We start from the raw sequence: 26,853 nt of genomic DNA, 5'->3' as shown, positions 1-26,853 counted from the left end.
CACATCACAGTTACTGTGTGAGCTCAAACCATAGGAAGGCATGGGACTACCACGATCAAAGGAGGCTTTCAAAAACGGCTAACCAATCAGAATGTAGTTCATTGCCGTTGTCAGGTCGAAATTCTGTATCTCTGACATCGTTTTAAAAAAAGAGTTGAAGGGGAGCCTGCTAACGTTAAAGATAGTTGAGAGAAACGCCAACAGCAGGAGAATATACCGCAACGTGTCACTTGTCATAAACCTTCCAACGCCATGCTACAAATAAGGAAAAAGAATGGAATATGAACTCCGAAACTAAAGATAATTCAGCAGACGGCAGGTGGATCACGCTGCTTCAGAAGGGACACATAAACGCCCGCGCTTGCAGCCGTGTTGCATTGGTTTCCCGCTCTCTCTGTCTGGATTGGCAGCCCAGAAGGTTTGTTTTAAGGGGGCGTGAGCTTGTTCACACCACGCCTCTTCTGCCGAACTTGATGCATGCAGCAATAATGCACAGCAATTCATGTGCGGTCATGTAGTAGCGAGGACATAGTACAGAGCAATATCTGTGAATCAGATTAATGAGTTTAAAATGTATTTCGGGATTAGTATCTACCTTCGAGTAAAATGATTTCACCGTGACAGTCGTCATGCATGCGTTAATATAAATGACAGACTGGTGAGAGAGCACGAGTTATACCATCTGCTTTGGACCTGCTGTCATGTGAAAGCAGCCACATAAATATTGGCTGTAATGCCTTTTTCTAATTAGCTTTTTTTTTTTTGTTCATTCGGCTGAAAACTGAACTGAAATTACATTTTGAAGTTGTTCCTACAGTACACACCCTAAGATTAAGAGTGCCTTCTTAAGGGTGTTTTATTGTGAAATGCATGTTGTACAGGAAGTCACATTTCTTGTTCTGGCCAGCTTGACCAGTGTGAAACGGTGTGTGGTGGGAATACTGCAGGACATGAGCGACTGCGGTCTCAGCAGCGGGGTCTCTCCTCAGAACCAAGCGAGGATAACTAAACTGATCAAACCATATCAATCATAACATAAAACTAAATTCCTTGTAGTGATGCTGATTTGACTTTACGTAGGACAAGGATGATTCGGGTTCCTTTGCCCCAGTGAAAGGTTTGCACATAGCTAGTAGAAACACATGGATGGTTTTCTATACAAACTTCTATGAAAATCATTTTAGTACAAAGAGTATACCAGGGCTTTATCGAGGCAAATATCAATTTCTTTTTATGCTCTGAATTTGTGGCAAATAAGTTTATGTATTTCCAAAAAGCTTGGCCAGGTTTAGTGACATGAAAGAGAGAAAGACAAGAAAACATTTTGTTTTTGACTTGTTGCTATTGACTTTATTTGACTTGACTAGACTTTTTGTCACACGTTTGGTGTGAATGGACCAAACTATGTGCACCTGAATATCCTGGCATTTAATGCGTCTTATTTTTGTCATTCCAATCTGACCTGTTCAGCGTTTCCCCTCCAGTCTCTTGTGATCGGACAGGGGCCGTACTGTTTTATATTCAGGGCCCCCGGAGCTCCTTATGGAGGATAAAATCCCCTAATCTGTGGATTAGAGAGGAAACAGTGGGAATTTAGTTCTCTGATCAAAGTTCTTAATGCACACGGTGTGTGTGTGTGTGTGTGTGTGTGTGTGTGTGTGTGTGTGTCTTCCATGCAAAAAAGGGAACCAGAGTGGGATGAATGTGGTGGCAGCAGCTCCTGTGAGGTTTCTGGAAATGGAGGTTAACATGAAAGCACTAAAGTACAGAAGAACAAAGTTAATACTGCGGAGCCAGAATCCATCCATGGCGATTATTATCATCCGAACAGAAGGTTGTGGTGAGGCTGGAGCCAATCCCGGCTGACGTGTGTCGAGAGGCAGGGTTTGCCCTGGACAGGACGCCAGAACCATCAACTTGCCAGCACGCAGAGACAAACAACCATTCACTCGCACATTCACACCTCAAGAAAAACATTCACACCTCAAGAGAAAACCCTGCTGGACACGGGCCCTGTCCGTCCTCGGGCTAAACACTGCACCACCAAGGCAGAAAACAGATCTCAAAACAATCCATCATTTGTGGCAGGATTTGAAAATTACTGTTGGGTCAAGGCCCCACAATGGAATATGACAATATCTGCTGTGATTCAAAAAGCCTCATTCACAGCAATTTTAAATGGCCATGATGGAAAAAAGCTCCAGTGTTACTATTAGGGCTGCAATTGACGATTATTTTCATTTTCGATTAATCTGTTGATTATTTTCTCGATTAATCAATTAGTTGTTCGGTCCAGAAAATGGTGAAAAATGTTGATTGTGTTTCCCAAACCGCAACGTTTTATTTTGCCCACACACCAAAGATATTCAGTTTACTTTAATAGAGGAGCAAAGAAAGAAGCAAATATTCACATTTAAAAAGTTGAAATCAGAGAATTTTGAAATTTTTTTCTCATAAAAACTACTGATTAATCAATTATCAAAAATAGTTTGCAATTAATTTAGAAGTCGATTACTAATCAATTAACTGTTTGTTGCAGCTCTAGTTATTAATTACATTTACAATGACTCTTTATATTCTGCTGTGGTAGTAAGCCAGGATTCACAATACCAGGATCCTGAAACTTAACTATGCAAATTGCAATAATTGTCACTTGTTTTTAAATTAATATCTCAGAAATGTCTTTCATAAAATGTTGTCCTCTAGGTAGAATATTTTTCAATGGCACTGCGTAAACAAGGGAGGTGTCACCTTATCTGACCGTACAGCAAACAACTGGAGTTTGATGCCAAGCTAATCTCTTCAATAATATTAATGACATGATAATCCTTTCAAGTAACAACCCAAACAACTTGTGGTTCTGAAGAAATAATGGACACACAAAAGGCATTCCGTTTCAGAGCAGTTACCTTTGAGCAGGTGAATAACTACAGCGTGAAAGTGCCAGGTACCCTTGTGTTTGCTTGCAGTCGTTAAATGGGAGTTATAAAAGTCACTGAAAGAGAAGAGAGCCTGCAACGTGAGGCAAACAGTTTTAGTTTGTATTACTGTGGATTTGTCTTTTTCTGTTTTGACAAAAATCTCCAAAACAAGTATGAATTGTGTGAAATCAGGGTACGGACAGAATCACAGAAAATAAATGAATTCATTAAGAAAAATGTATATTTTATTTACATAAGACTTTGGCAACAGATAATGTTTGCAACATGAATCGATCATAAAGGCAATCCACCTTTTACTCAAAGGCAATTTTAGGACAACAACAGACAAACTAATAAATAAACACAAATAAAAATTTCTTTCAACAAGTCTAGGCTCGAGCTTGATTGTAAAATGTCTGATTAGATTTTTGAAAAACAACGACAACATTTCATATCACCATTTTCTGAGGATTTAGCTTGAGGAAAGCTCACACGGGAAATGTGAAATGGTTGAAATGACAAAGTAATATGAAACAGTTAGGGTAAACAGAATCGCAGCTTTACAAGTCTGTTAAAACGTCTTCTAATCTTAAATTCTAAAAGTCCTGATTAAAACAAAAGTAAATGCGGAGAACAGAAAATGTCGGGGTCAAGTGTTGGTGGAGGAGACTGAGGGGGACATTCATTCATCTTCACAGATATGTCTCAGATCTGCCATCAAAAGCACCGTTTAACAAAATGATGCTGAGGCTCAGAGTTCACAGTGAAAACACTGGACGGACAATCTCTCTGCTTTGCTTGCCTCACAGCTTTACGGTTCAGTGGAGCAGTCTCTTCCTGCTGTGGGTCCTCCCTGTGTTTGAGCGTCTGACCGGCTGACTGAGGGGCGAGACGTTCACCCCGTCCCCTTCTGCCCTCCTCCCCGATGCAGCCTCGTCTGCGGAGATGAGAAAAATAATGTGGAGTGTTCTTTAAGGGACATCGTACATGTAACTTTTAAATCCTGTTTGGCAATTTAAATTTTTTTACAAGCAGCAAGAAGAGTTCTGACCTACTAGCCCATCTGGGGAAGGAGGAAATATACTACAACAAGGTCAAAAGTATGTAGACACCCAAACTCAAGTGTAGTTAGAGGCTAGCGTCTCAGAGAGTACGAATTAATATTAAATTAAGATTGAGGACGTCTCCACTTCCTCCCATTGAACAAAACTGAAGCCAAAATATCCTGGATGCAGGCGCTGACAACTTGCACTGGTGACGTCATTTGGAACGAGAGTAGGGCTGGGCGATAAAACTATAACGATAATTATCGCGAAAATAACTTTTCCTCGATAGAAATTGAAGACATGGTTGATAAAACTTCGATAGAACTAATTCCATCTATGTTTTGACAGACAACACAAACAGCCAACAGCCACTGGGGGGGCGATCAAGGTGATTTGGCTTCTTTTTTTGGGAGCTGTCATGTTTTTCCATCTTTATACACACAACCTATTGTCCACATACCTTTGGTCATGTGAATATTATGAATAATGAATCCTAAACTCGACTTTTTCATCTCATGACAAGATTTGTTAAGGTTTTTTTGATCCAGCTAGTTTCCCTGCACTGGTAAATATAAATACCAATACCTGATCATTAGCTGACCTGATATATTGCCAGTATATCCAGTATACAACTGGATATTGTTTAGAAACAAATAGAATTATGAATTTCTAAACAAAGGTTACTGATTCAAGTATTTAGAAATATTACTCACTCTTGTGCATTTTCTGTTACTGATATTACAGATTATCATATTACTGGAATTAGATTGTCAGAAACAATCAATAACTTTAATTTAGTTGATTAGTGATGTCTTCTATAGTAAAAGATATATAAACCCATCAAGGAGGTTCCAATATTAGATTTTATGCGGCACCATTTTTATTTTATTTTTTTTACATTAGGTAAACTTTGCGCCCAACAGGCAAAATAAATACGTAACTGTAAAACACATGCAGTGTACTGTACATCTTACCTTTAAAATTTGGCGTCCTCTTACTGGCAGAGCCCGTTTTCCCTTTAAACAGCAACGGGGAGTGAGTGAGCGCTAAAATCCCACTTGCTGTCACTGGCTTGGTCATCTTTGAGCTGGGAGGAGTCGCTACTGGAAAGTGTGGGGGGAACAAAAAAAAAACAGGTTTTATTCTCTAACTCCCTGCATTAATTTCAGATAAATGACTCAAAATCAGTAATCACTGGACCTTTGTATAATGTTGTAAAATATTTTTTTTAAATGCCAAGATACCATATCCAGTTTTAAAATGTTGATTCTGTCGATTGCCACAATTCAAAAACGTGTACTGTGAATCAAAATACTTTTTTTAAAATCCGTAATCCCAGTTCTTTAATTATCAAAACAACATTTACATTTTGTTAGAGTCCATAGCTTACTTGACTTGACGCCTCCGTTTGCATCAGCCCAGATCGTTTCTTCGTCACCCCCCTGAGGTCCGGTGCAGTCAGCCTGCTGAGCCAGCCTCTCCAGCCAGTAGAAGTCCTCCAGAGTAGAAGCACCTGCAGCGACTGGAGATGGCTGTCTGGAAATCAAAGCTAATGGTGCAACTCTGTTGCCTGAGGGCTCATCGGTGTCTTCAACGTCCTGTAATCGGCTAACTCCGAGCTCAGCTTCCTCCAGCAGCTCCTCCAGCAGCGGCTCCCCCTTCACAACGCCTCGATCTTTGCCTGCGACCACTCCGACCTGAGCTCTCTTCCTGCGAGGCCAACTGTTGAGATTGTCTGGAGTCACCTTCCCCACACTCTGAGGTGAAGGGGTCAGGGGGATAATCTCTGCGATTGCCGCTGGAGACATTGTTCCCCCAGCGTGGCGTGTCGGGGTGTAGGATTGGCAGATGTAAGTTTGGACACTTCCACCTTTTCCAGGCGTGCTTTTGGCTGGGGTGACGTGAGTACACACAGATGGTGAGACACATCCAGGATCTCTGTGTTTAGAGAACAAAGCCAAGGGGCTGTCCAGTTGAGAAGACTTCACACCAACTAAAGGGCTTTGAGTACCTGAATCGCCTTTGTTCATGGAGTCGGTTCGTTTGAATTTGAGCTTAGGGAGTCCTGATGTTTGCATTTCCATCTCTACTTGGTATGTCAAAGGGTTTGGAGTGCCTGTGGCCCTCTGTCGACACGGTCTTGCGGGGCCTCTGGGGGTTGAAAATCTAGGGGAATCATTTCCGTAGCCCAAACGCGCAGCAGCCTCCCTCTGTTGGCGGTCGGGGGTCTGCCGGAAGCCATAGTTACGCCCGGGCGTACCTTGGTGCGGCACACGCAGTTCAGCGTTCGACAGAAAGTCTTCACCTGACTTTGAAGTCTTTCGTGAGAAGCTAATGTTCATCTTGAGACCACCACTAAACTGGGTCTTTACAACCTCTGCACCGACAATGTCCATACTGTCATCATCTGTGGTAGCAGAGTTGAAATGTGAAGAATCAAACTGCTGTGACTCCGTGTGTGTACTCGAGTCCGTTTCAGAGGATTGGGAAGGTTCGGCCCCAACCTCTCCTTTTGTATACTGCTGCACGTCCTTTTCCAAAGAGTCATAGGTTTCAGCAGATTCTGTGTTTAGTTTGGAGGAAACATCCTCACAAGACTGGAATCTTAAGCAGTGTCTGGTGGTACTTGCACCTTGACCGGACCTTCGACTAGTCAGGGACTTTGCTGGAGACTTAACCAAAGTATCTGGTCCTTCTGAAACAGTACGGCCTCTTCCTGGTGTAAATGCGGCTTTACACGGGGACACAATGTGTGGACTTTTGCCTGGAGTTCGTCCAGATCGCGTCATCATTTGATGACTAGGACTAGGGGTCTTGGCCTGAGCTCTGGTGTTGGGTGTAGGGGAGAGGTGGTTGTCTGGAGGGGTTATGGATTGTGGGGGAGGTATTTCCGGTGCACAAACAGTGTAAGTTTTTTCAGGGGTTTTCATCCAGTTGTGAAGTTTTTCAGATGACCTTGTTAAAATAACACTACTCTCATTTTCAGACATTCTAACTAGACTTACTTGGCAAGTCTTTTCCGGGGTCTTGAAAATGTCTCTTTTAGTATATGTGTTTTTGACGGGACTACTGAAATTGTGAGGCATTTTCAACAGTCTTCGGGATGAAATGCGAGGTGACTCTGGTACTTTGAAAGCGGTGCCGTTCTCGACCGCACTAAATTTCCGTGGCGATGGAGACCATGTGACGCTCTTCTTGGGGGTCTTGGAAATCGGGCTGCTGAGCATATGTGAACCGCATTCAACCAAGGACTTGACCGGAGTCCGAAGAATACCCTTCAGCGGGCTCTTTACCGGGCTTTGCTTAGTAGGCGTCTCTAAAACGAGAGTCCTTCTGGCCGGAGATCTAAAAGGACTGCCCATCAGTGCCATACTAAGCTCACGAGTGCTTCCAGCTGCTGGGCTCTCTGCGCCAGAGAAAACACCGATCCTGGAGGAAGGTGGAGTATTGGGAGTTCCTCGGGTCCGAAGGTTCCTGGGTGTCTTGGGAGTAGTGTTCCCAAGAATGGCAATGCCAAGTCCGCTGGGTGACCTTGTTGGTGTTTTATTTGGGCTCTAAAAACAGAAAATATCTATATATGATTTTTGACAATGCTAGACTTTGCCCTTGTACCCTTTGAACTTCCAATTTTATTTTGAAAAATCTGTGAACTCAGTAAAAGGGGTAGTTCAGACATTTTCCAGAGTTCAGATCTGAAAACGGCTTTATTATAAGATCTTCATATATGAACACAGACGAACGCAGCAGGAGATTGTCTGAGTCAGAGCGTTCACAACATGACAATAGTTCCTCTGTGGACATCAACATGCCCGCTCGAATGCTGAGATCTGCCTGCTGTATTTTAATTTGGGCTCACTCTGACAGTTTTCTGAAAATTTCACTAGGGAGCTGGCAGGAAAAGTTCTGAAAATGTCACAGCCCCTCTGGAAGTTCAGGAAAATGTCTGAAAACAACTTGACAGAGATATTTATCATTCTGCACTAATATTACACAATGAACGTACTAAAAAGCCTCCAGCTGCAGGTACATGTGGTATCTTTAGTAACCCACATTACTGATGGAGAACTTACCTCAAAGACACTGGAGTCTGTGGACAGCCGTGATCTGGTGACTCTGGCTGCTCCAGACTGACTGGATAGACGAGTGGGGGAATCGGTAGCCCCAAAAAGAAGTCGCATGGGAGACCGAACTGTTTTTACATTAACCTCGCTGACACTCTGCTGGGACGCAGAGAGAGCCCTGTCCAAGTTGCGCGAGCGAGGTTGAGAACTAGAACTACTCGAATAGAAGGTGCTGGAGTATCTTCGAGCCAACTTCTTAATCCTGGGACTCCTCCTTAGGTCTGATACAAAACCAAAGCACAAAAACAGACAAAATAACCAGCATGCCTTAAAAAACACTGATAAAGGCTTTTGTGTGTTGTAAAATTTCCCATTTTGGTTTTAAAAGGAATTAGTCATTTCCAAAAAATACACTTACAATTCACTTATATTGATTGAAGCAAGAATAATGAAGCTTCATAAATATTCTAGGTAATTTTATTAAAACACCTAATGTAAAAGCATAAAGGGTTAGGGGTGCATAAAGATAAATTTGATTTAGTTTCTTTGCAACAATGGATTTAACAACCTTTACCCCTTTGACTGCTGTGCTAATAAAGGATTCTTCACCATCACATTTTCTAACAGAGCAAATAGTTTAAATATTCTAATCACTCAAATACCTTCTGCAGGTTTTACTGGCGACTCCTCCACAATGCACTCCTCAGTTGGGACAGATCTCCTGAAAACCAATGGGCGAAAAGATAGTTAACATTTTTAGTTTGGAATAATTAGCCAGAGCAGGTGATTCATGGGTCATACAGTTTCTTTTCTCATTTGAACAAATATCAATTAGCAAACTGTCAATAAACCAAACATACCTTCCAATTTTCTGCCGGTACAGAAGGCGACTGGACACTTGCTTGTGGGCAGGCGTCTCACACACCTTCTTTGTTAGAATTTTGTGTCTCTCTAAAAAAGAACAAGTCACTTGGTAAAATATTGAAAAACAAAGATTATTTGGAGGAATTGTATGTCGCCTGTTGATTATTAAACTTTACCACAGCATTTATTGAAATTGATCTGTCATGCTATCAACAATTTACCATCATCATTTGATCGCTTGCGTTTCAGTCCTTCCACGGCGGAAACAGACTGGCTCCTTGGCATCTTCCCCTTCTTTGAGGGGGAAACCATCTCTTGGTTGAACAGGTTTCTTCTCACCTTGGTCACCTCTGTGGATAAGCAGAACACGGTCTGTATTTAGTACTGTGATGTCAACATAGTGAAACTGCGAAATCAGTGCTTTGTTTCAAAACTACTTAAACTGTAGTTTGGTTCTTAGTAAAAAAAAAACAGGCTGGGGTCAGTCAGGATCCATAAGTATAAGTAATTCAAACACACTGAGCAAACTAATGGACAGCATAGGAGTTTAATTGTCTAAGACGAAAAAGACAAGGCAACTTTTTCGCATTGACTGCAGTCACATTAGATGTAAAACAGAACATACCTTGCGTTTCTTGTTTCTGAGGTTGTGGTTGTGCGACCGGCTTTTCTGAGGCAATGCACAGTTTTGACTTGGACTAAAGAAAATACAAAAAGGAGAGAGAAAAACGAGTGAGAAATCTGAAATATCCATGAAATACATGCGCAAATGCCATCTCATATTTCTTGGTTGGGTGATGGTATTCTTGATAGACACTGTACAGTAAGCATTTGATTAAGCACAGACCCAACAATTGGAGATATTGCGAAAATAATAGTTCCTCGAGGTTTCATAATGATTGAACAGATATCAATGGGGATTAATCACGTGGTCATCTTACAGCTCTTGTAGTCTTTTTGGGTATCTCTATTTGGCGAAGACCCTGAGATGATTCAGTCATACTGCGATGACGAGTCAGCATCCCACTCCTGAGAGCAAAAGGGGGAAAAAAATAACTTGAAATTTGGACATATACCATGTGAAGTATATACATTGTAAGGCTTATTCAAACAATTGTACAAAATAATTACTGGATCACATATGCTCATTACAATTATTCTCCAGTGACACTCAAAGAGAAAAATCCTCATGTTCACATTTCTTCTTGGGTATTGTATCTCAGATTTGTTTAAATTCTAAGCCATTCTTGATTTGCCATCGGACAGTGTCTCTACAACAAAGTTCCAGTCTCCCCTCACCTCCTTTTGCTCGCTGAGCGATTCCGCAGGTCCTGCAGGCAATCATTGCCATCCGAAAGCAGGCTGTGTGTGGAGAGGGGCGATGAGTTTGAAGGGGAAACGGTGTCCTTGGCAACCGACTCGTCGCTGAAGAAGTCAGCAGGCAGAACAGCCACCAAAGCCTCGGGGAGCTGCGTGCCCAGACTGTTGTAGATGTCTGCCAGTACCCTCGGGACAGCGGTCAGGAACCTGCCATGATGCAGAAGGGCTATTGTTAGAATCTTACAACTACAGATGATAAATATTTTTGGCTCATTTACAACCAGTGTTTCCCATTAGAATTTAACAAATGCTGTGATGCACCAAGTTTTCAGAGAGACATTAGACTTTTATCATTTTTTTAAAAATTATTTCTCTGGAAGAATCGGGTTCTTACCTTGGAAGAACCTCGTCTTGAAGGAACCGTGTAAGGCAACCTGGGTCTTTCGTCAGAGAGATTATCCGGAGCATTTCAGCCACCTGAGAAACAGGAGAAGAGTGAATTTACTTATTTAAATTTGCTCTATTGAGCAGGCAGTGGAGTTCAGGACTTATTTACCACTCATCAAAATGGTTTCACACTATAAATAAAATATATATATTACATGTTGAAATACTGGTAATGGGGAATCCATAATTTTTCATATTCTTTACAAAATAAAAACAATCAGAAGAATGACAGTGCTAACTTTCTAAAACTGTAGCTGAAACCACGTGCAATTACTATTTTGACCTTTTCATTACATTTTTTTAAAAATGTACCAGGGAGTTCTAAGTAGTGAGCATCTCACCTCCTCTGCCATCTGTTCGGGATCCACTGCGTCAGACTGCTCTGTGGAGAAAAGTCTGCACAACTCCAGCCTCAGCACCGCCTGTAACTGGCACCTAGAGGAGACCACCCATGTTTATTGGTCCTAAATAAACCTGACGTGTATATAAAACTAACTACAGACTAAAATACAATGTGAATCTTTATTTATCAAGGAAAAATAACAGATACGCATGTTATCAGGAAGCACCAGTTACAAACAGACACACTCTGAGTAACCAAAGCCAGCTGAGTTTGACACATTTTGTCAGACTAAAAAAGGAAGGCAAAATCTCGATTAGATAATACTCACTCTCTGACTTTGCTGTCAACATCAGCAGTCGTGCCGTAGAGCTGACGGATTGATTTGCTGGTCTTGATGAGGTGCTGCTGGACAAACACGGAGGTCTTCACCTGAAAAGCCACAATATTTTAAACATACAATTTAATCACAGCAGTACTGTTGAACTGTTCACTCTGACTTACTTTATATGATGGACTGAATGTTTTCAATGTTATCCTGATAAGAAAAGCATTTTTCACCCTTGTTATTTAACCCTACAACCGACACGTACACTTGAGATCTTAATATGGCAATACATCAATTAAAGAAATAACAGTGTATGACTATCCACAGTTTTGCAGCACTACCACCTATCACAATCTAATGATAGAAAGCAGTCTGCTGCACGGATTAAAAGTGGGTCAGGACAGAATCTTAAAATACCATTAAAGCTACCACGTGCTTTACCTGTGATTCTGCCCCGAGAAAGGTTTTCACAGCAGACAGGAGCTGCTGGACAACAGTGAGGATGGATGAGTCCCTCAATGCCAGAGTCTTCTCGTAGCTGGACTTCAGATGAGACAGGAGGTCTTCCTCACTAGTGAAACCTGGGTAAAGAGAGACAATACATTACGTGATATATTAAAAACATTTTTGACACTCTTGAAAATACACACTTGCTTGCAGAGAAAGATCATTGGTTACAGCAGGGTGATATCGGATCAGTTGTACAGTAAAGTTCTAGACAGTGATACTCACTAATTGTGTTTGCTCCTCCTGATTTGTTCCTGTCACCCGACCGTCTCTTCCCCGGCCTGTCCAGCCCCCGGCTCTCTCCCCCCAGCTGCTCGGCCTCAGCCTGGTCCTTCTGGGCTTTCACATTCAGCCGGGCCACATTCAGCATCTGCAGAGAGCGGCTCATGGTCTTCATCTTCTGTTTCACCGGTGTGCGCTGGGCACCACCTGGAGATCAAACAGGGAAAACGTTAAAGAGAATAATAATATTTGCTGAAATGTTCCAAAAGATTTTGACAAGATAGTGCAAGAAACTGAATAATTCCTGTATTTGTTCACTTTAATATTATATCTTAAAGGAAAATGTGAAGGTGACTCTCAGTATCCAAAATTTGACTTCCATAATATTTTATTACCAGTCTTCATGATCTTCACTGAAAGTCAAAAACATATATACAAACTGTGGTGTACACCCCATACGTTTTTTGCCCCTCTTGTTGTCTGTGCCTTTGGACGTCTGGTACAGTTCAGCCAGACCACTGATCAGCTCCTGCTGTAGGGCAGACATCTCCTCCTCTTCCCTCTGCTCTGGCACCGCATGCAGCAATCTGCACAAAATGTTAAGAAAAACATTCAGATCGCTTTTTTTATTTTTTTAAAGTTTTAAAGTAAATGTATAAACCTGTGTCACTCTTAGGTCAAAAGGTGCCATAATTATAAAACAAAAAGTTGTGAAATCAGAATCCACATACCTCATCGACTCCATTAAATGAGAGCTCACTCCTGAATGGTCTGATTGAGGGAACCAAGTCTCCAACATGCCTGTAGTCAGTGGGAAATGGCCGACTTCTTGCTGGGCCCACTCAGGAACTGGTTGATCCTTTAGCTCATCTGGTCGCGCAAACAAACAAATGGTTAACAACGCAATAATAAAACAGTCTTGTTACCATCTAACATGTTTTGCTTCCTTCAATATTTGCTGTTTCAATGAGGTATAAACATTAACTGCATATTATATAAACACATAAAAAACAATCTTGATAGGCATCCCTTAGACTTGTTTTTAAAAGAATTGTAACCAAAATATATATCATGTGGTAATTTTCCAGTTGAAAAATCAACTTTTCAATGCTAGTTAATAGTTAATAGTGGAAAAACTATGCAATGGTGATGGTTTCTCAAACCTAGTTTGGCATTTCTGCCTTGAAATATATCTGCAATAAGAAGACTGAACCTTACCATCGACACCGTCACCATCCTCCTCCATGATGTCATACACTACTCCGAGAACACTGCTCACAACATCTGGCAGGTCAGCAGATGTATCAGCTGTGGCGGGGGCGATGTTCTCGGCAGTCAGGACAGTGTTGGCTTGAGTGACTCCAGGCTGGAGAATGGTGAGGAGAGCCGTAGAGTGTGACATGGGGGAGAGGACGGCTGAACACACCAGGCTGCTGTCGTTCACATCGGCAAGCTGGGGAACAACGTGGGAGAAGAAAATCAGTAAGCTTAAAAACAAAAGGAGGAGAATTTCAAATAGAGTATCTTTGTAAATGATGCAGCTATCTGATGGCTTAGTTGTGCTCCAACCTACCCTCAGTTCCACTGGGATATTGGCATGACAATGTAATGTAACGGCCACTACCACCTATGCACCCAATTCAGGTGTTCCATTAATTCCATTTATTCCATAAATCATAAATCTAAGACATCCAGTTCATTTAGAGTTGGGAGGGGGATTAAGTGTTGACATCTGAATGTTTTTTAAAAGTATGCCCTCTTTCCTTCAACTTGTCTACTTGCAATATTTGATAAAGAATGCTGTATGTTCTTTCAGTTCACCTGGAGAATCATCTACTTTTTCTGAAATGTTTTACTCATTTTTAAATGCAAGTGCAAACAAGTCCATCTAAAAATAATTGAACTCCTTGATATCCGAGAGACTGACGTCAAAACCTGACATATACTGTTGACAGTTGCATCACCAAATTCCATTATAGCATAGCAAAAAACAAATGAACGCAAACCAAAAAGCACATCACCAGCACCTGTTGCTGTCAAAGTTATATTGTTATTCTCTAAGCAATTTTACATTGCATCAGAGCCTTCACCTCTCACGTTAAACAGCACTGTCGTTTCTGGATATCTCACCATGTGCAGAGTGTGGGCAGACAGTTCTGAAAGAAGATGTTGGAAGGCAGCAGCAGCAGTTCCCTGGTCACTTCTGCACTGAAGCACCCATGACTCTGTGGACTGTCTGGTCAGTGATGAGGCGTCCCAGCCCCGCAGCACTCTTTTCATACACACCTCCACCAACTCCGGGAGGAGCCTCTGTCTGCGAGACACTGGCTCAAACGTGACGTCACAGCTCTGTGCCACATCATCTGGTTGGGTAAAGAATAACACAAGTTTAAGTTCAGCTTTATGTTTTAATGTGCTTTTCCAGCATCTCAAATCACTCTGGGTTTGTTTGGTTCATGTACAAATTGTATTTTCTTTTGACACACCAAATTGTTACACAACCCCTGGTCTCAGTTTACCCGTCATCTGCACGTGTATGTTTACTGCCATGTGTTTCATCAAGACACAAATTTGCAAATAAACAAACTAAACTCTCAAGTCAGTGAAGGTGTATAGCATAAACTCTCATGAATGTTTAGCATTTGTAGACTATAGATCACATAAACAGGTTTAACAAATGAACTTTTCCCAGACATATTTGAGTCAAACCAGATAAATAGTAAGAGTCCATGTTACCAACCTTGCTCCCAGCGCAGAATACCCCCAAGGGACGGAAAAGCCAGGCGGTAGAGGCTTTCAGAGGACAACAGGTATCCGAGGCCGGACCTGAATGTGAAGGTCTCTGGCCTGAAGGTCGAGTCCGTCTGCTGGACGCAGCGGAGGTTCAGCAGCGCGACCAGGGGGATCACTCGGCCACCCAGCGGAGCCAGGACCTCAGACACCCTGTCAGAGCCAAGGTGGTCCTCACACCTCAACACCTGCAATGAGACAAACGGCTGCGGCTGCTTATACCAATCTCACAGGGACTTGTGAGGCCCCTGTGACCGGTAAGCTATCTGTCAGTGAAGCTTAGATGTTCATCTAATTATATTTTATTAATCACATCATTGCATCTATAAGTGTCAGTTTTTTTCGTAATTATAAGTATCAGTCTGGTAGAGACTTAAGCGGCGGTTGTACAACTGTCCTCTCTCTCTCTCCTCCCACCCTCTTTCTGCCCACCTCTCCTCTCTTCCTCCTCTCTCTCCTCACCCCAACCGGTCGAGACAGATGACCGCCCACAACTGAGTCCGGTTCTGTGAGATTCAGAGATTTCTTCCTGTTTAAAGGGAGTTGTTTCTCTCCACCGTCGCCAAGTGCTTTGCTCATTGTGGCATATGTTGGGTTTTCCCTGTAATATTGTAATGATGACCTCACTATGTAAAGTGCCTTGAGACAATGTATGTTGTGATATGGCGCTATACAAATACAACTGAATTGAATCTAGTTACATCATTTAATCTTCATGTTCTTTTTCAAGGTTGATCATCCTGCTTGTGCCATATGAGAGGTACATTTAGAAAGCAATACTTTTATAAGCTTTAAATGAAACATAAAATGATGATTTTATGACAGTAAACTTCTTTCAGGACACTGACTATGTGACGTACACATTCAGTGGTGGGTTTGTTGCTGACGATCACAATCCCCCACGGTTAGGTAGGATTAATATGCTGTCGAATAATATTTTTTACCAGCACCTATATCTCGTTATTGTCCAGCTGCACTCACCTGCACGGTCGAGGCGGTGTCAATCCAGTGCAGCGCGACGCGCCGCTGGGCCAGCATGTCGTGCAGGCCCCTGGGTATGATGAGCTCCGGCGCCTCCGCGGGCGGCTCGCGCTTGAGATAGTCCCCAAGTTGCGTCCCGGACCGCGGACACTGCGACACGACGAACACCACGTTCCTCCCGTCGCCGGAACCGTCGTCCTCCTGCGGGGCGCTCGGCCCGCCGGCCCGCCTCGACCTCCGGTGCCTCGGGGACGGTTTGGTGGGAGAGGTGATGTCCGGCCTGTCCCACTGGAAGTCCAGCAGGGTTTCTTTGAGCGCGTCCTGAACCGAGGCGGACCGACAGACCTGCTGCTGCCGCCGAGAGGGGCACGGGTTGTCCTTCGCGTCGAACTTGCCTTCGAACTCCGCTTCGAAGTCCTCAAAGGTCTTGTGCCGGAGCTCCTTGAAGTCGGACCCTCTTGACAGGAGGCGGGCGTTGCGCCCGGTCTTGCACTGGAAGAATTTGTAACCCCAGCGCACCTTGTCGAATCCGTATTTGTAACCGAAATGCAGCAGAATGTGCAGTATCCCTCGGTTCACGGAGCGGTTCCCGACGTCCAGCTGATCGCCCGGATCGCGACCTCCATAGTCCACATCGATAACAAAAACCAAGTTGTGTAAAGCCATTGCGTCCCGTGCAGCGTGTGGCTCCGGAGCCCTCGACTCACTCACAAGCCATGGGCACAAGTCGGACTCCACCAAACGTATTCAACCCGGATGTCATGGGACTACCACCTTTGGCCGTACGTGTTGCTCATTGTCTGTGGCCGCAGTGACGCCACCTACAGCTGCCAACCTCAGTTAGCTAACTCCAGCTAGCTGTCGTAGCGACCGAGAATTAAGTTGGTTTTTTTTACAAGTTAGCTCCGGCTAGCATGACGCTGTTAGTTCGAAATAAGTAGTGCGTAACACTGGAAGGGAGACACGTCTGAGCCTATTGAAGAGTCCTCATAAAATTGTTCGCACGCCTAAACTGACGATTCGCCATTTTCTCGTGCCCGTCCTTCCCCTCAACGGTTCGCGCTCCTCAAACGAAAGCCCGCCCCCTTGACTGTCATTAGCTGCATTCCGCAACAACAACAATCTCATTGGTCAGAAATAAGCGTAGGCAAGGTGGCGTTAACGCTGAGTTTTTATTGGACACACGCGCCATCAATCAAATCTGCACTAAACAGCAGGCAAATCGGGACAGACGTGCACCGCTTGCATTTAACTTTTAAAAACACACAAACTGCCTTGTCACTTTCTTCTTTTCTATGTTTGTGGAAATTATGAACCTTAAAATAACAGGGATAACAATATGAGTTGTGGTATAGACTAGTATATGACTAAATATATACAAAAAAATATCTAAAATATCTAAAAATAATTAACAGCTGATGTAAAAACCTATAACCAAAATACTGAATGAAAACATACCACGCAGTAGGGATAAAGTTATGGAAATATTTACAACAAGAGCTTGAATTTAAAACTAAATCTGAACATTTTGAACTTCCAGAAGGACACAGAGCATGTCACTGGGTCTGGGGAGCGTCTTGATAAACTTACCCAAAGATGAGACATAGCCTATCTAACTTGTCAAAACGACAGGAATCTTGTGCATGGCATTTGCCACTGTAAACATGTTTGAGGGGTTTGGTTTATTGACTAATGAAGTATGTTTTATTTGGTTTGTGTCCGAAAGAGACTAAAATAAAAATGAGAGAAGTTTTTTTTTCATGTTGGTCCACTGATGACTTGCTCTGGTTTGCCAAGTAAAGCAGAGAGAATGGGAGCTTGGCATCCTCGTTCATTCTTTCTTTCACTGCCTTAAATGGAAAAACTCTCATTCAGGGCAACTTTAGCTTTGATCCGGAGGCCTGGATCTTTTCATTGGATTTACAATGTTTTCGAAGTAGGATGCACTGAGAGAGACTACAAATTAGACTGTATGGTATTTTTGAGAATATATTCAAACATCTGATATTTTTACTCTTTGTCATAACAACATCACATAACAACACAACAACAAAAAACTGAGCCACAGCATTGTGCAGACTCTAGTCGTGTACATACAGCACATGTTTACATAGTAAAAAGGTACTCCTGTCTTCATTGAAACCTTGGAAACCTCTATGGCCAAAACCTGTAAAAAAGGTATTATATCATACTTGAAAACTTCAAGCCTGACTGTTTCCAGATTATTTATCAGAGCACATGGACAGCAGTAAGTGAAGCATCTTTCTCAGGCCCCCCCAGTGCTTGAGGGGAAAACCCTAAAAAGAAAGATTTAAAGAAACAGAAAACTGGGGCAGGAGGTATGTGGGTCACCTTCTGTTTCGCATCCTTAATCACCTCTTTTCTAAAGCACCAGGGGGAGACGAAGAGCTTGGAAAAAGCTTTGAAATAGAGGGAGAGATCAAAGAAGCATCCTGAAAGTCCCACCAGGCTCCTCCTATAAAGTCATGAGACCAAGATGTAGGTCAGGGATGCTTTCAGGAGCTTGCAGCTCTAAAGACAACAAACAAAGTAGTAAACACATGTGGCTGAACAAATATCGTGTGAATACATGTGCACATATTGGTCTCTCTATAGCTGCGATGACACGTATTGACATGATGCTTTCCCTTGTCCCTTACCTTAACATTAACCATTAGAACTAAATACCTTACAATTGACCTTTAACCCAAACTTCATCTAATTCTAACTGATCCACAAACAGTCAACAACAGCCGAAATATCATCACTGGGCAAAAGTGTCCTCACTTGAACTAGAGCCATCTACATAAACTTGTGCACATTTAGGATTTCACGTGGGTTTTAAAAACGGTATCTTGGAGTAACTACAATATTATGGTCCAAAATGACTACTGACGTAGTGATGGACAGTAGTCTTCCTCTTAGGATGAATCCTAATGACCACAGCAAAACACTAATTTTAACAAGTCCAGTACTTACTCAAGTTTATAACAGAGGTAAAACTACCATCCTATCATAACATTAGTATATTAGTGCAAATGAGTTCATTGCATTTTAATGGAGATTAATCAGACAATTGGCCATCATGCATCCATTGCTACAAATGCTTTACAAAGATTAATGACAATGCGATTAGGGCAGGTTTGCAGATGTGAGCTCTTTTGGACATTATTAATGTGTATTAATGTGGCACTCGGACCACTTTCCTAATATATTGAATCCCTTGCACTTGATTAAGAAAGATGCCAAATCAAATGAAAATATATTGGACAGAGTAAAAAGAGATTATAACAGATGCATATTATTTAACAAATGTGTGCACAGACACTGCTGGGAGTGATGAGGACAGGGTAAACCTAGATCATTGTGAATGGTAACAAAGTAAAATGGACTCTCAGCATTCGGCTGTGGCTCCGGATGTAGAGTCGTTCGTCCACCAACCCGAAGGTTGGCGGTTCGATCCCAGCTTCCGCCAGTACACATGGGCAAGAGTTAACCCCAACTTGCCTCTGAGGGCTCTTCCGACACTGACAGAAAATTGTGTGGTAAATAGCAGTGCTGTATGAATGGGTGGATGTGAATTTCCTGTAAAGTGCTTTGAGTGGTCTATATGGCTAGAAAAGCTCTATATAAATACAGTCCATTACCATTTAAAGTAAGTGGGTCACACAATTGTTTATTTTTATAAAATTGACATTTTATCAACTGGCTCTATAATTCATCAGACGATTTTTCACCCATAGTGCTGTAATCTCAAACAGCTGTAACACTTCAAACAGTGCCTGACTCGTTCTCCTGTACTATGGCAACAGGACCAAAACAGATTTAGTTAAGTCATTTTTGAAATTTGAGTCCTTTCCATTTGAATAAATAAATGGAATTACTGATGACTTGTCAGGAAGCTGGATTTCCTAATCACTTCCCCAAAGTACCTTTCAGAAAACGTGTGCAGTACGAAGCTCTGCAAATGTGTCTGTTTGCTGGCAGGCCTGTCAGACACCCACTGTCATTACAGTAGTGCACTTAAAGAAGTGATGTCGCCCTTGCAAACATCTAGCCATCCCGCCTACAGTAAGGAAAAGAAAACACTTGGACTTCAACAAGATCCTGTATTTCTACAGCTCATCTCAAGTCGAGAAGGTTTCAGGTTATACTGTCTGTTATGAGCCAACTGAGTGTCTGTACAGCTTGTTCTATCTGCTAATGTTGAAACGGACGGTTGCCCTTTTTAGGCTATTTTGTCTGCTGCCAGCTTGTCCACGAATACACATCGCAGGGTTGCATGACCCCTCTTTGAACTCCTCTACACTTGTTTCTTGTTGATTTTAGGGCTCCATAAGGTCTGGTTTCCACCACAGATCATTGAAGGGTTAAAGATTTAACCCTTGTTGAATTGGACTGAGGTCTGAAAGTCCAAAGGTTTCGCAAAACATTGTGGAAGAAGTGTTTTGTTCATCCTCACAGGATTGTCTGACTCCTCACAAACATGAAAATCAATCATCATCCTCAAAGTTGGGTCACAATCAGTCTTTAGACTTGCTTTCCAGCTTTGGGAAACTAAGCATCTGTCACACTTTCCAGTCAGACCGTTAAACTAATTAGGAATGAAGTGTCCTAATTTATAAGATTTGTTTGGTGGGAGAAAAAAAATAATAGATTCATTTCTGTGATCCACTCGCACACTCCCTAATTTCCTCTGCAAGATAAAAAAGATGCTGAAGAAGAGGGAAAAAAGTGGAGGCATGAATTGGACCAATCTGTCAACGCTGTTTTTCTCTCGCTCAAGACTGTCCCACACTCATTTACCAAAATCTCAGTGACGCATTTGCTGCAAGAGCTGCGTTGTTACACATTAAAGCAGACCGTAATTCTTCTGTGGATGTGGGTAAGTATGACAGCTCTACAAGCACTATACGATGACTAATGTGTACATTTGTGCCAGAGATGAGGGGAGATGTAAACCTTTCATACACTGTGGGCAGTTTTTTCTCCATCGTCCTTATTGGCTGGAAGACCAGAAGTTGTTGTTAAGAGACAAGCAGTTGTGTCTTGTTTCAGGTCAGTGTTGTCAGTGCTGAATATATATATGTGTATATATATATATATATATATATATATATATATATATATATATAAATATATATATATATATGTCCCCCTCTCACTGCCTGGTGTGTCTTCCTCAAGCTCGGGTCCTCGACCAGAGGCCTGGGAGTTTGAGGGTTCTGCGCAGTATCTTAGCTGTTCCTAGGATTGCACTCTTCTGAACAGAGACCTCAGATGTTGCACCTGGAGTGTGCTGGAGCCACTCTCACAATTTGAGGGTCACAGCCCCCAGTGCTCTGATCACTACTGGAACCACTGTTGCCTTTACTCCCTTCATCTTTTCCAACTCCTCTTTCAGCCATTGGTATTTTTTCGATCTTCTCGTGTTCCCTCTTCCTCATGTTGCTGTTGCTCGAGATTGCCACATCTGTTGCGACCGCCTTCTTCTGTTGTTTGTCGATCAACACAATGTCTGGTTTGTTAGCCATCACCAGTCTGGATATTGAAGTCCCACAGGATCTTAGCTCGGTCATTACCAATCACCTTAGGAGGTGATTTCCATTGTGACTGTGGGACGTGTTCCTGTACACTATGCCTGGTAGACCCCTGGCTCTATTGATCTTGTGCCTGCTCTTGTGCTGCCATGATTAGTGATTTTGTGCCATCTTTCAGTCCAGCCTTTTCCAGCCACTGGTAGGATTTCTTGATATCAGCCACTCTTCTATCTGTTGGTGCTACATGCCGTAGGGGGTTGTCTCTCCATGATGGTTCATCCTCCTCTTTTGCATTATCGGGTTCCTGCTGCCCAAGGTATTCACGTAGTAGCTCATCTTTGGGGGCCATCTTCCTGATGGATTCCTGGATCATGGTTGACATTGGGTCCAATGCTCACAAGTGCTTGGCCTCTCTCCCTCTGCTTAGTGTAGGTCTCAGGGTGCTGGACTTGGAATGAAACCCTCCATCCACTGTGAGGAGCTTCCTTGTCTTGATATCAGTGGCCTTTATATCTTCCTTTGGCCAGCTTATTATGCCAGCGCAGTATCTGATGACTGGCAGGGCATAGGTGTTAATGGCTCGAATCTTGTTTTTCCCATCCAGCCGACTTTTCTGACCTGCCTTACTCTGTGTAGGTATTGGCCTGTGGCTGACTTCCTTGCGGCCTCCTTGTGATTCCAATTTGCTGTGGGATCTCAATGTATTTGTAGCTGTCCTGAACATCTGCAATGCTGCCTTCTGGTAGTTCGACCCCCTCGGTTGTGATCATCTTCCCTCTCTTTGATACCACCCGACCACACTTATCTAGACCGAATGACATTCCGATGACGTTGCTGTAGATCCTGGTGAGGTGGATCAGTGAGTCGAAGTCTCGCTCATTCTTGGCATACAGTTTGATGTCATCCATGTAGAGGAGGTGACTGATGGTTGCGCCACTATATATATTTAATATGAGATTGTGGCCACACACTGTGTAATTGTTGAAAGTCACACAGGAAATTTTCTGTATTTTTTGTACTATGCCATGAAAAGACCCTAATGTACAGTGCTGGAAATTGCTGCAAACAAGTATCAACTGCATAGCAGATTTATTTTTCTGTGCCATAGTTTTCAATGTTGTCCAGAAGTTATAAAAACATGTTGTCTATTTTGAGTCAGTCCCAAATATTTAGTCCTGATGCCATAAATTCTTACTGGCGCAGCAAATGGGTATTAATCTTCAGCTGGAAATAGTCACCATAAAAATGCACTATTTAATAATGTTTGACTAGAGTTTGCTTGAAACTTAAATACCCAGCTTTTTAAAGAGTTCACTTCACCTTTTATAATGATTAAACTAAACTATATTTGTTACTGGTTTTTAAAGATTTACAGTACGTCATAAGTGGCAAAGAATGGGCTTGGAGGTGATTGCTGCAGACAGAGCAAGGACAATGGAAAGTGCTGAGAGACTGGCTAATGTCATGTTTGTTTTATTATCATCATGTGATTTGTAACCAATAGGAAAATATAGAATAAAACCAGGCTTTTTATTTAACTATGATTGGTCATCCCCAGAACTTTCCCGTTTCGCAAATACTGATATTCTATCTGTATTACATCTCCTCATGTCGCACACATCACTATCAAAAACTTAAGTGATCAGACGTCCAGAGCAATCGTCTCTCTCTTGCAGATTTTCTTGTCTATCTAGTTAAACTTTATTGTATTTAGTGAAGTCCCATGTAGCCCAAACGCGTACTCGAACAGAGCCCCCGTACCTCCGTCTCCATGTGCTGACTCACCCTCAGATAGAAGTCATGCATCACGTTACACTTGTCAGTGTCACAAATGGATTCGGAGAAGAGGGTTATTAGCAGCAGGACAAATAGCTGCAGTGGCTCTCTGTGCGGCTCCAGAGGGCACTTGTCTCGGCGGGCTGGCGGTTGCTGTGGCTTCACTGATGAGAACCTGGTATTACTGAAAGTGCGTCACCAGCACAGCAAGCAGGCAGCCGACTCAGATCGAGTGGTTACGTATGTGACAGACATCAGTTTAGCTTGATGAGAACAGTGGCGATGGACAGTCAGGCAACACAACACTTCCCACTTCTCACAACTTCGTCTTCTATGTAATCTAGGATTCTCCCTCTTATCTATGATGTCTCTGTCATACATCAATATTTCAGGATCAATAATATTCCCCTTGTGCTGAGACAAATTGACCTTTACGCTTCTTGTCATAGTTTACTTGCAATAGTTTAATTTGCGTGTCCACTTAGTTGATATAAAAATGTCACGTTCATCAGTTAATGATGTTCATTATGTTCAGCTCATTCCCCACTAAAGTAATTGTTTCTACAACTGCACTTCAAATGAAAAGGAAAGAAGAAAAATGACTCAAAATAATTGAAAATATTTATTCAAGTACATATCACAAATATTGTAACATATATGTATAAAGTAAAACAAATATAAAGTATAAAGGTTATGGTTTTCTTTGAGAGTCAGGACTTTAGAAGTGAGGGCAATAAAATATCACATCTACAACTCTGCTTGGTTATGAACAAAATAATAAAATAAATAAAGACTTTAAGAAAGGCATTCTTTGCTCAGGAATTGAAGCAAGAGCAGATTTCCCATTCATTGTGAAGCTGGAAAACAACTTTTATTACCAAGCTTCCGTATTCGTAGTCTACTGCTTCAGTGATGGCCAGGTCACTCAGGATGCTCAGTACAATGCTTAGTCAAAGTATGTACAGAGTGGTAAGTCACAATACTAACATTTTTCAACAGTCCTTTTCGTGGTGACTGGTCTAGTACAAAACTCTGGATTGACACAAAAATACCTTTACAACTTTAAAATGGAAAAATATCAACCATCTTTCAAGCTTCTCTCTTAGACATCGGCAATAGAAAAGGAATACATTTGAAGAGTGGTGTGTTCAACACTGCGTCATCTGCTACCTTTGTTCTCATTACTAGTATAACCAGCATTTGGCACTGGTAGAGATCTTTGCAGATATGCATCTTCGAACTACATACTGCATTTTGATATGTTAGTATGAGTATATATTAAATGCAGACTCTGCATGAAAGCAGCAGCTTACACACACAGACAGACAGGCTGGCAAAACGGCCAGTTTGGTTCAGTTCAGTAGGCCTCCATTTGAAGCGGCGTCAAGGCGAAGCGAGGGGACGCGGGTGCTAGAAGGTGGGCACGTCCCGGCACTCACTGGGTGGAGTCGGAGTCACTGGAGTCCAGGTTGGCCTGTGTCGGTGTGGGGGTGCAGCTGTGATGGGCCGCCGGCGGGCAGTGGAGGGTCTGTGTGCTCCGCCGCAGGTTCTCCAAGGACTGAAGGAAGGAGCGACGTGCCCTCTCCTCCTCCATCGGAGAGGAGCCCTCTTCCTCCACCTCTGCAATCTCAGCAAAGGTAACGGGCTGAGTTTTGAAGCGGGCCTCACGTGGTCGACGGGAGCGGCTCTTGCCCCTAGCTGGGCCCTTAGGGACGGGCAGCTGCTGGGGGAACTCCTCCATGGCTGAGGCCATAAGGTGGGCTGGCAGGACGTGGAAGCCAGAGGCCTCCATTACCATCGAACGCACAGCAGCCATTAGTCAGAAGGAAGCCCAGAGGGGAACGAAACCCAATATTCTTTGAAACAAATGAATTAGGTGTGAAAGCAGTTGGAGCAAGACAGTTAGAGAGCCTCAAAGTTGTCTTTCCTGGCTCTTTCTGGTGACTTGTCCTGTTTGAAGAAAAGTCTGTTTCTCTGGAGCACCAATGCAAGAGTCCATCCAAAGTCAAACCTCCAAGTCCAGGCAGACTGCAGATAAGCAATCTTTAAAAAAACAACTGCTCTTCAACTGTTCTTGTCAATGTCTGCTCCTCGCTCCTCAGTGTGAGTGCATCCGCTCGGGCCGCTTCTTGTTTTGAATGTGTGAATCTCTGCTGAAGCTGATGCCACCGGCAGCTCCAACACTGTCTTTTATAGCAGCTCAGTACCCACTCAGTCTCTCTCTCTCTCCCTCCCTCCCTCCCTCCTTACTCCCTGTGCCAGGTCCCTCCCACTCCCCTTCTTCCCTTTCAGTCATGGTTCCAGCCTGCAGAGCAGTCAGCCAGCTAGTCACCCCCTTAAAATAAACATATGCAAAGAGAACGTGTGTGTGTGTGTGTGTGTGTGTGTGTGTGTGTGTGTGTGTGTGTGTGTGTGTTTGACAGATTTGTAGAAGGGGGGGGGGGGGGGGGGGGGGGGGTATGTAGAGACGGTAAAAGGGAGTGAGTCGAGTCGGGGAGAATGACTGGAAGAGAGGGGAGGGGAAGACAGGGAATAGAATCAGGGCAGGGAGAAAAGTTTCCACAAATCAAAGTCAAGGTTGAAAGACTCAAATGATAACACACGCTACATTTCCCACAATGTTGCACTGTCCCAGACAGAAAGGGGCCGGGCAATCCTCTGAGCTCGGCATGGCAAGAAATGACCACTTTTGAAAAGCTAATATTTACTCAGAGAGATGTTGATTCAACTCTGTGGCAATTTTGTTATTTTTGAGTAATAATGCATAACATTTAAAGTTTTGCTGCTTCTTAATCCATGCGTTAGGCCAGATTCAGAAACAGTTTGTGTGAAATTCGATCACAACAACCAGCCAAATTGGGTTAAACCTGTAAAAAGTGTAAATTGAAGTGTTGAAAAAGGATTGATTGATAGCCACTGTTAATTTATATTTCCTGACTTTAAATGTTCCTAAAATAACCAGAAAACAATGTTTTATCCAACGCTCAACGTCACCGTAAAAGACAAAAAAAATAAGTTTTGACAATTGACCAACCCATTGTTTTGTCAGGATCAAATACCGTCGTTCACCTGCTTAGCTCAATATGGAAAGGATAGGTAGACATACTAATGAGCCAACACAAGCGGTGGATTTCCTCTTCTGTGCAGGAAAAGGGGCGAACTCTTCAAATGAATCATGTAACTTAAGAGGGATCCAGCAGTCCTCACCCTGATGGGTGCGCGTCTGGAGAAGAAACTGGCAGCTCTGCTTACAGTGTTAACACTGTATACATGTAAACATAGGTGAAGGAGGGTTAAACTGTGCGAGGGAGCTATCGCCATGGCCCAGCTCACCTTGTGCATGCTCACTCATGGCAGACACACATTCGCACACGCACGCAGCTATGATCTGAAAATGCACAATAATCAACAGGGATTGGATGTCTCTGGGACCGTGGGAGGAAAAACTGCAGCAGCCTGAGATACCAGACACACGCAGAGAGACTATGCGACAACCTGCGTTTGTAACCATGAAATAAGCATTACAATTTAAATTACAACAACTCATGTGTAAAAAAAAGGACTCCTTCGGCGGTTGTGATGGAGTTTGCAGACGGTGTCAGACGGCATTCGCATGAGACATTTGGCATCCACCACACTCGCAGACAACAACAGACAACAAACGCCGCAACGGTACGGAAGTATCTCAGTGTTTCTGTACCAAATGAGGT

General features: G+C 42.9%; 2 protein-coding genes and 1 long non-coding RNA gene across 4 annotated transcripts; 1 reads left to right on the top strand and 2 right to left on the bottom strand.

Annotated features, from left to right (window-relative positions):
- Positions 1 to 84: 84 nt before the first annotated feature.
- LOC118315785 lies at positions 85 to 12,265 on the top strand. The gene is made up of 4 exons (XR_004794945.2): positions 85 to 418; positions 9,142 to 9,262; positions 11,791 to 11,912; positions 12,124 to 12,265. It is a non-coding gene; the product is annotated as an uncharacterized LOC118315785 (long non-coding RNA).
- On the bottom strand, positions 3,145 to 16,883 carry ticrr (TopBP1-interacting, checkpoint, and replication regulator). Of its 2 annotated transcripts, none has more exons than XM_035643348.2 (21): positions 15,828 to 16,883; positions 14,797 to 15,034; positions 14,187 to 14,419; positions 13,275 to 13,509; positions 12,788 to 12,926; positions 12,516 to 12,643; positions 12,060 to 12,263; positions 11,769 to 11,908; positions 11,331 to 11,431; positions 11,001 to 11,094; positions 10,607 to 10,689; positions 10,192 to 10,419; positions 9,834 to 9,921; positions 9,518 to 9,590; positions 9,114 to 9,242; positions 8,889 to 8,979; positions 8,691 to 8,749; positions 8,038 to 8,309; positions 5,358 to 7,521; positions 4,942 to 5,070; positions 3,145 to 3,858 (listed from the first exon to the last, which is right to left on the bottom strand). In XM_035643348.2, exons 1-21 carry the CDS (start codon positions 16,491 to 16,493, stop codon positions 3,740 to 3,742), a joined length of 5,613 nt encoding a protein of 1,870 aa, XP_035499241.2. In that variant the 5' UTR covers positions 16,494 to 16,883; the 3' UTR covers positions 3,145 to 3,739. The 2 variants fall into 2 exon arrangements, with proteins under 2 accessions (XP_035499241.2, XP_047189420.1); XM_047333464.1 differs by having other exon boundaries at positions 4,942 to 5,067.
- A 6,869-nt stretch (positions 16,884 to 23,752) lies between these two features.
- On the bottom strand, positions 23,753 to 25,327 carry c7h11orf96 (chromosome 7 C11orf96 homolog). Its single transcript, XM_035643351.1, has one exon. The coding sequence runs from the start codon at positions 24,957 to 24,959 to the stop codon at positions 24,579 to 24,581; it is 381 nt and encodes a 126-aa protein (XP_035499244.1). The 5' UTR covers positions 24,960 to 25,327; the 3' UTR covers positions 23,753 to 24,578.
- Positions 25,328 to 26,853: the final 1,526 nt, after the last annotated feature.

The sequence above is a fragment of the Scophthalmus maximus genome, chromosome 7 (assembly GCF_022379125.1).
Source record: "Scophthalmus maximus strain ysfricsl-2021 chromosome 7, ASM2237912v1, whole genome shotgun sequence".
In the NCBI taxonomy this organism is placed as follows: domain Eukaryota; kingdom Metazoa; phylum Chordata; class Actinopteri; order Pleuronectiformes; family Scophthalmidae; genus Scophthalmus; species Scophthalmus maximus.
The sequence above is the reverse complement of the archived record's forward strand: the minus strand, read 5'-3'. Positions and strand labels throughout refer to the sequence as shown.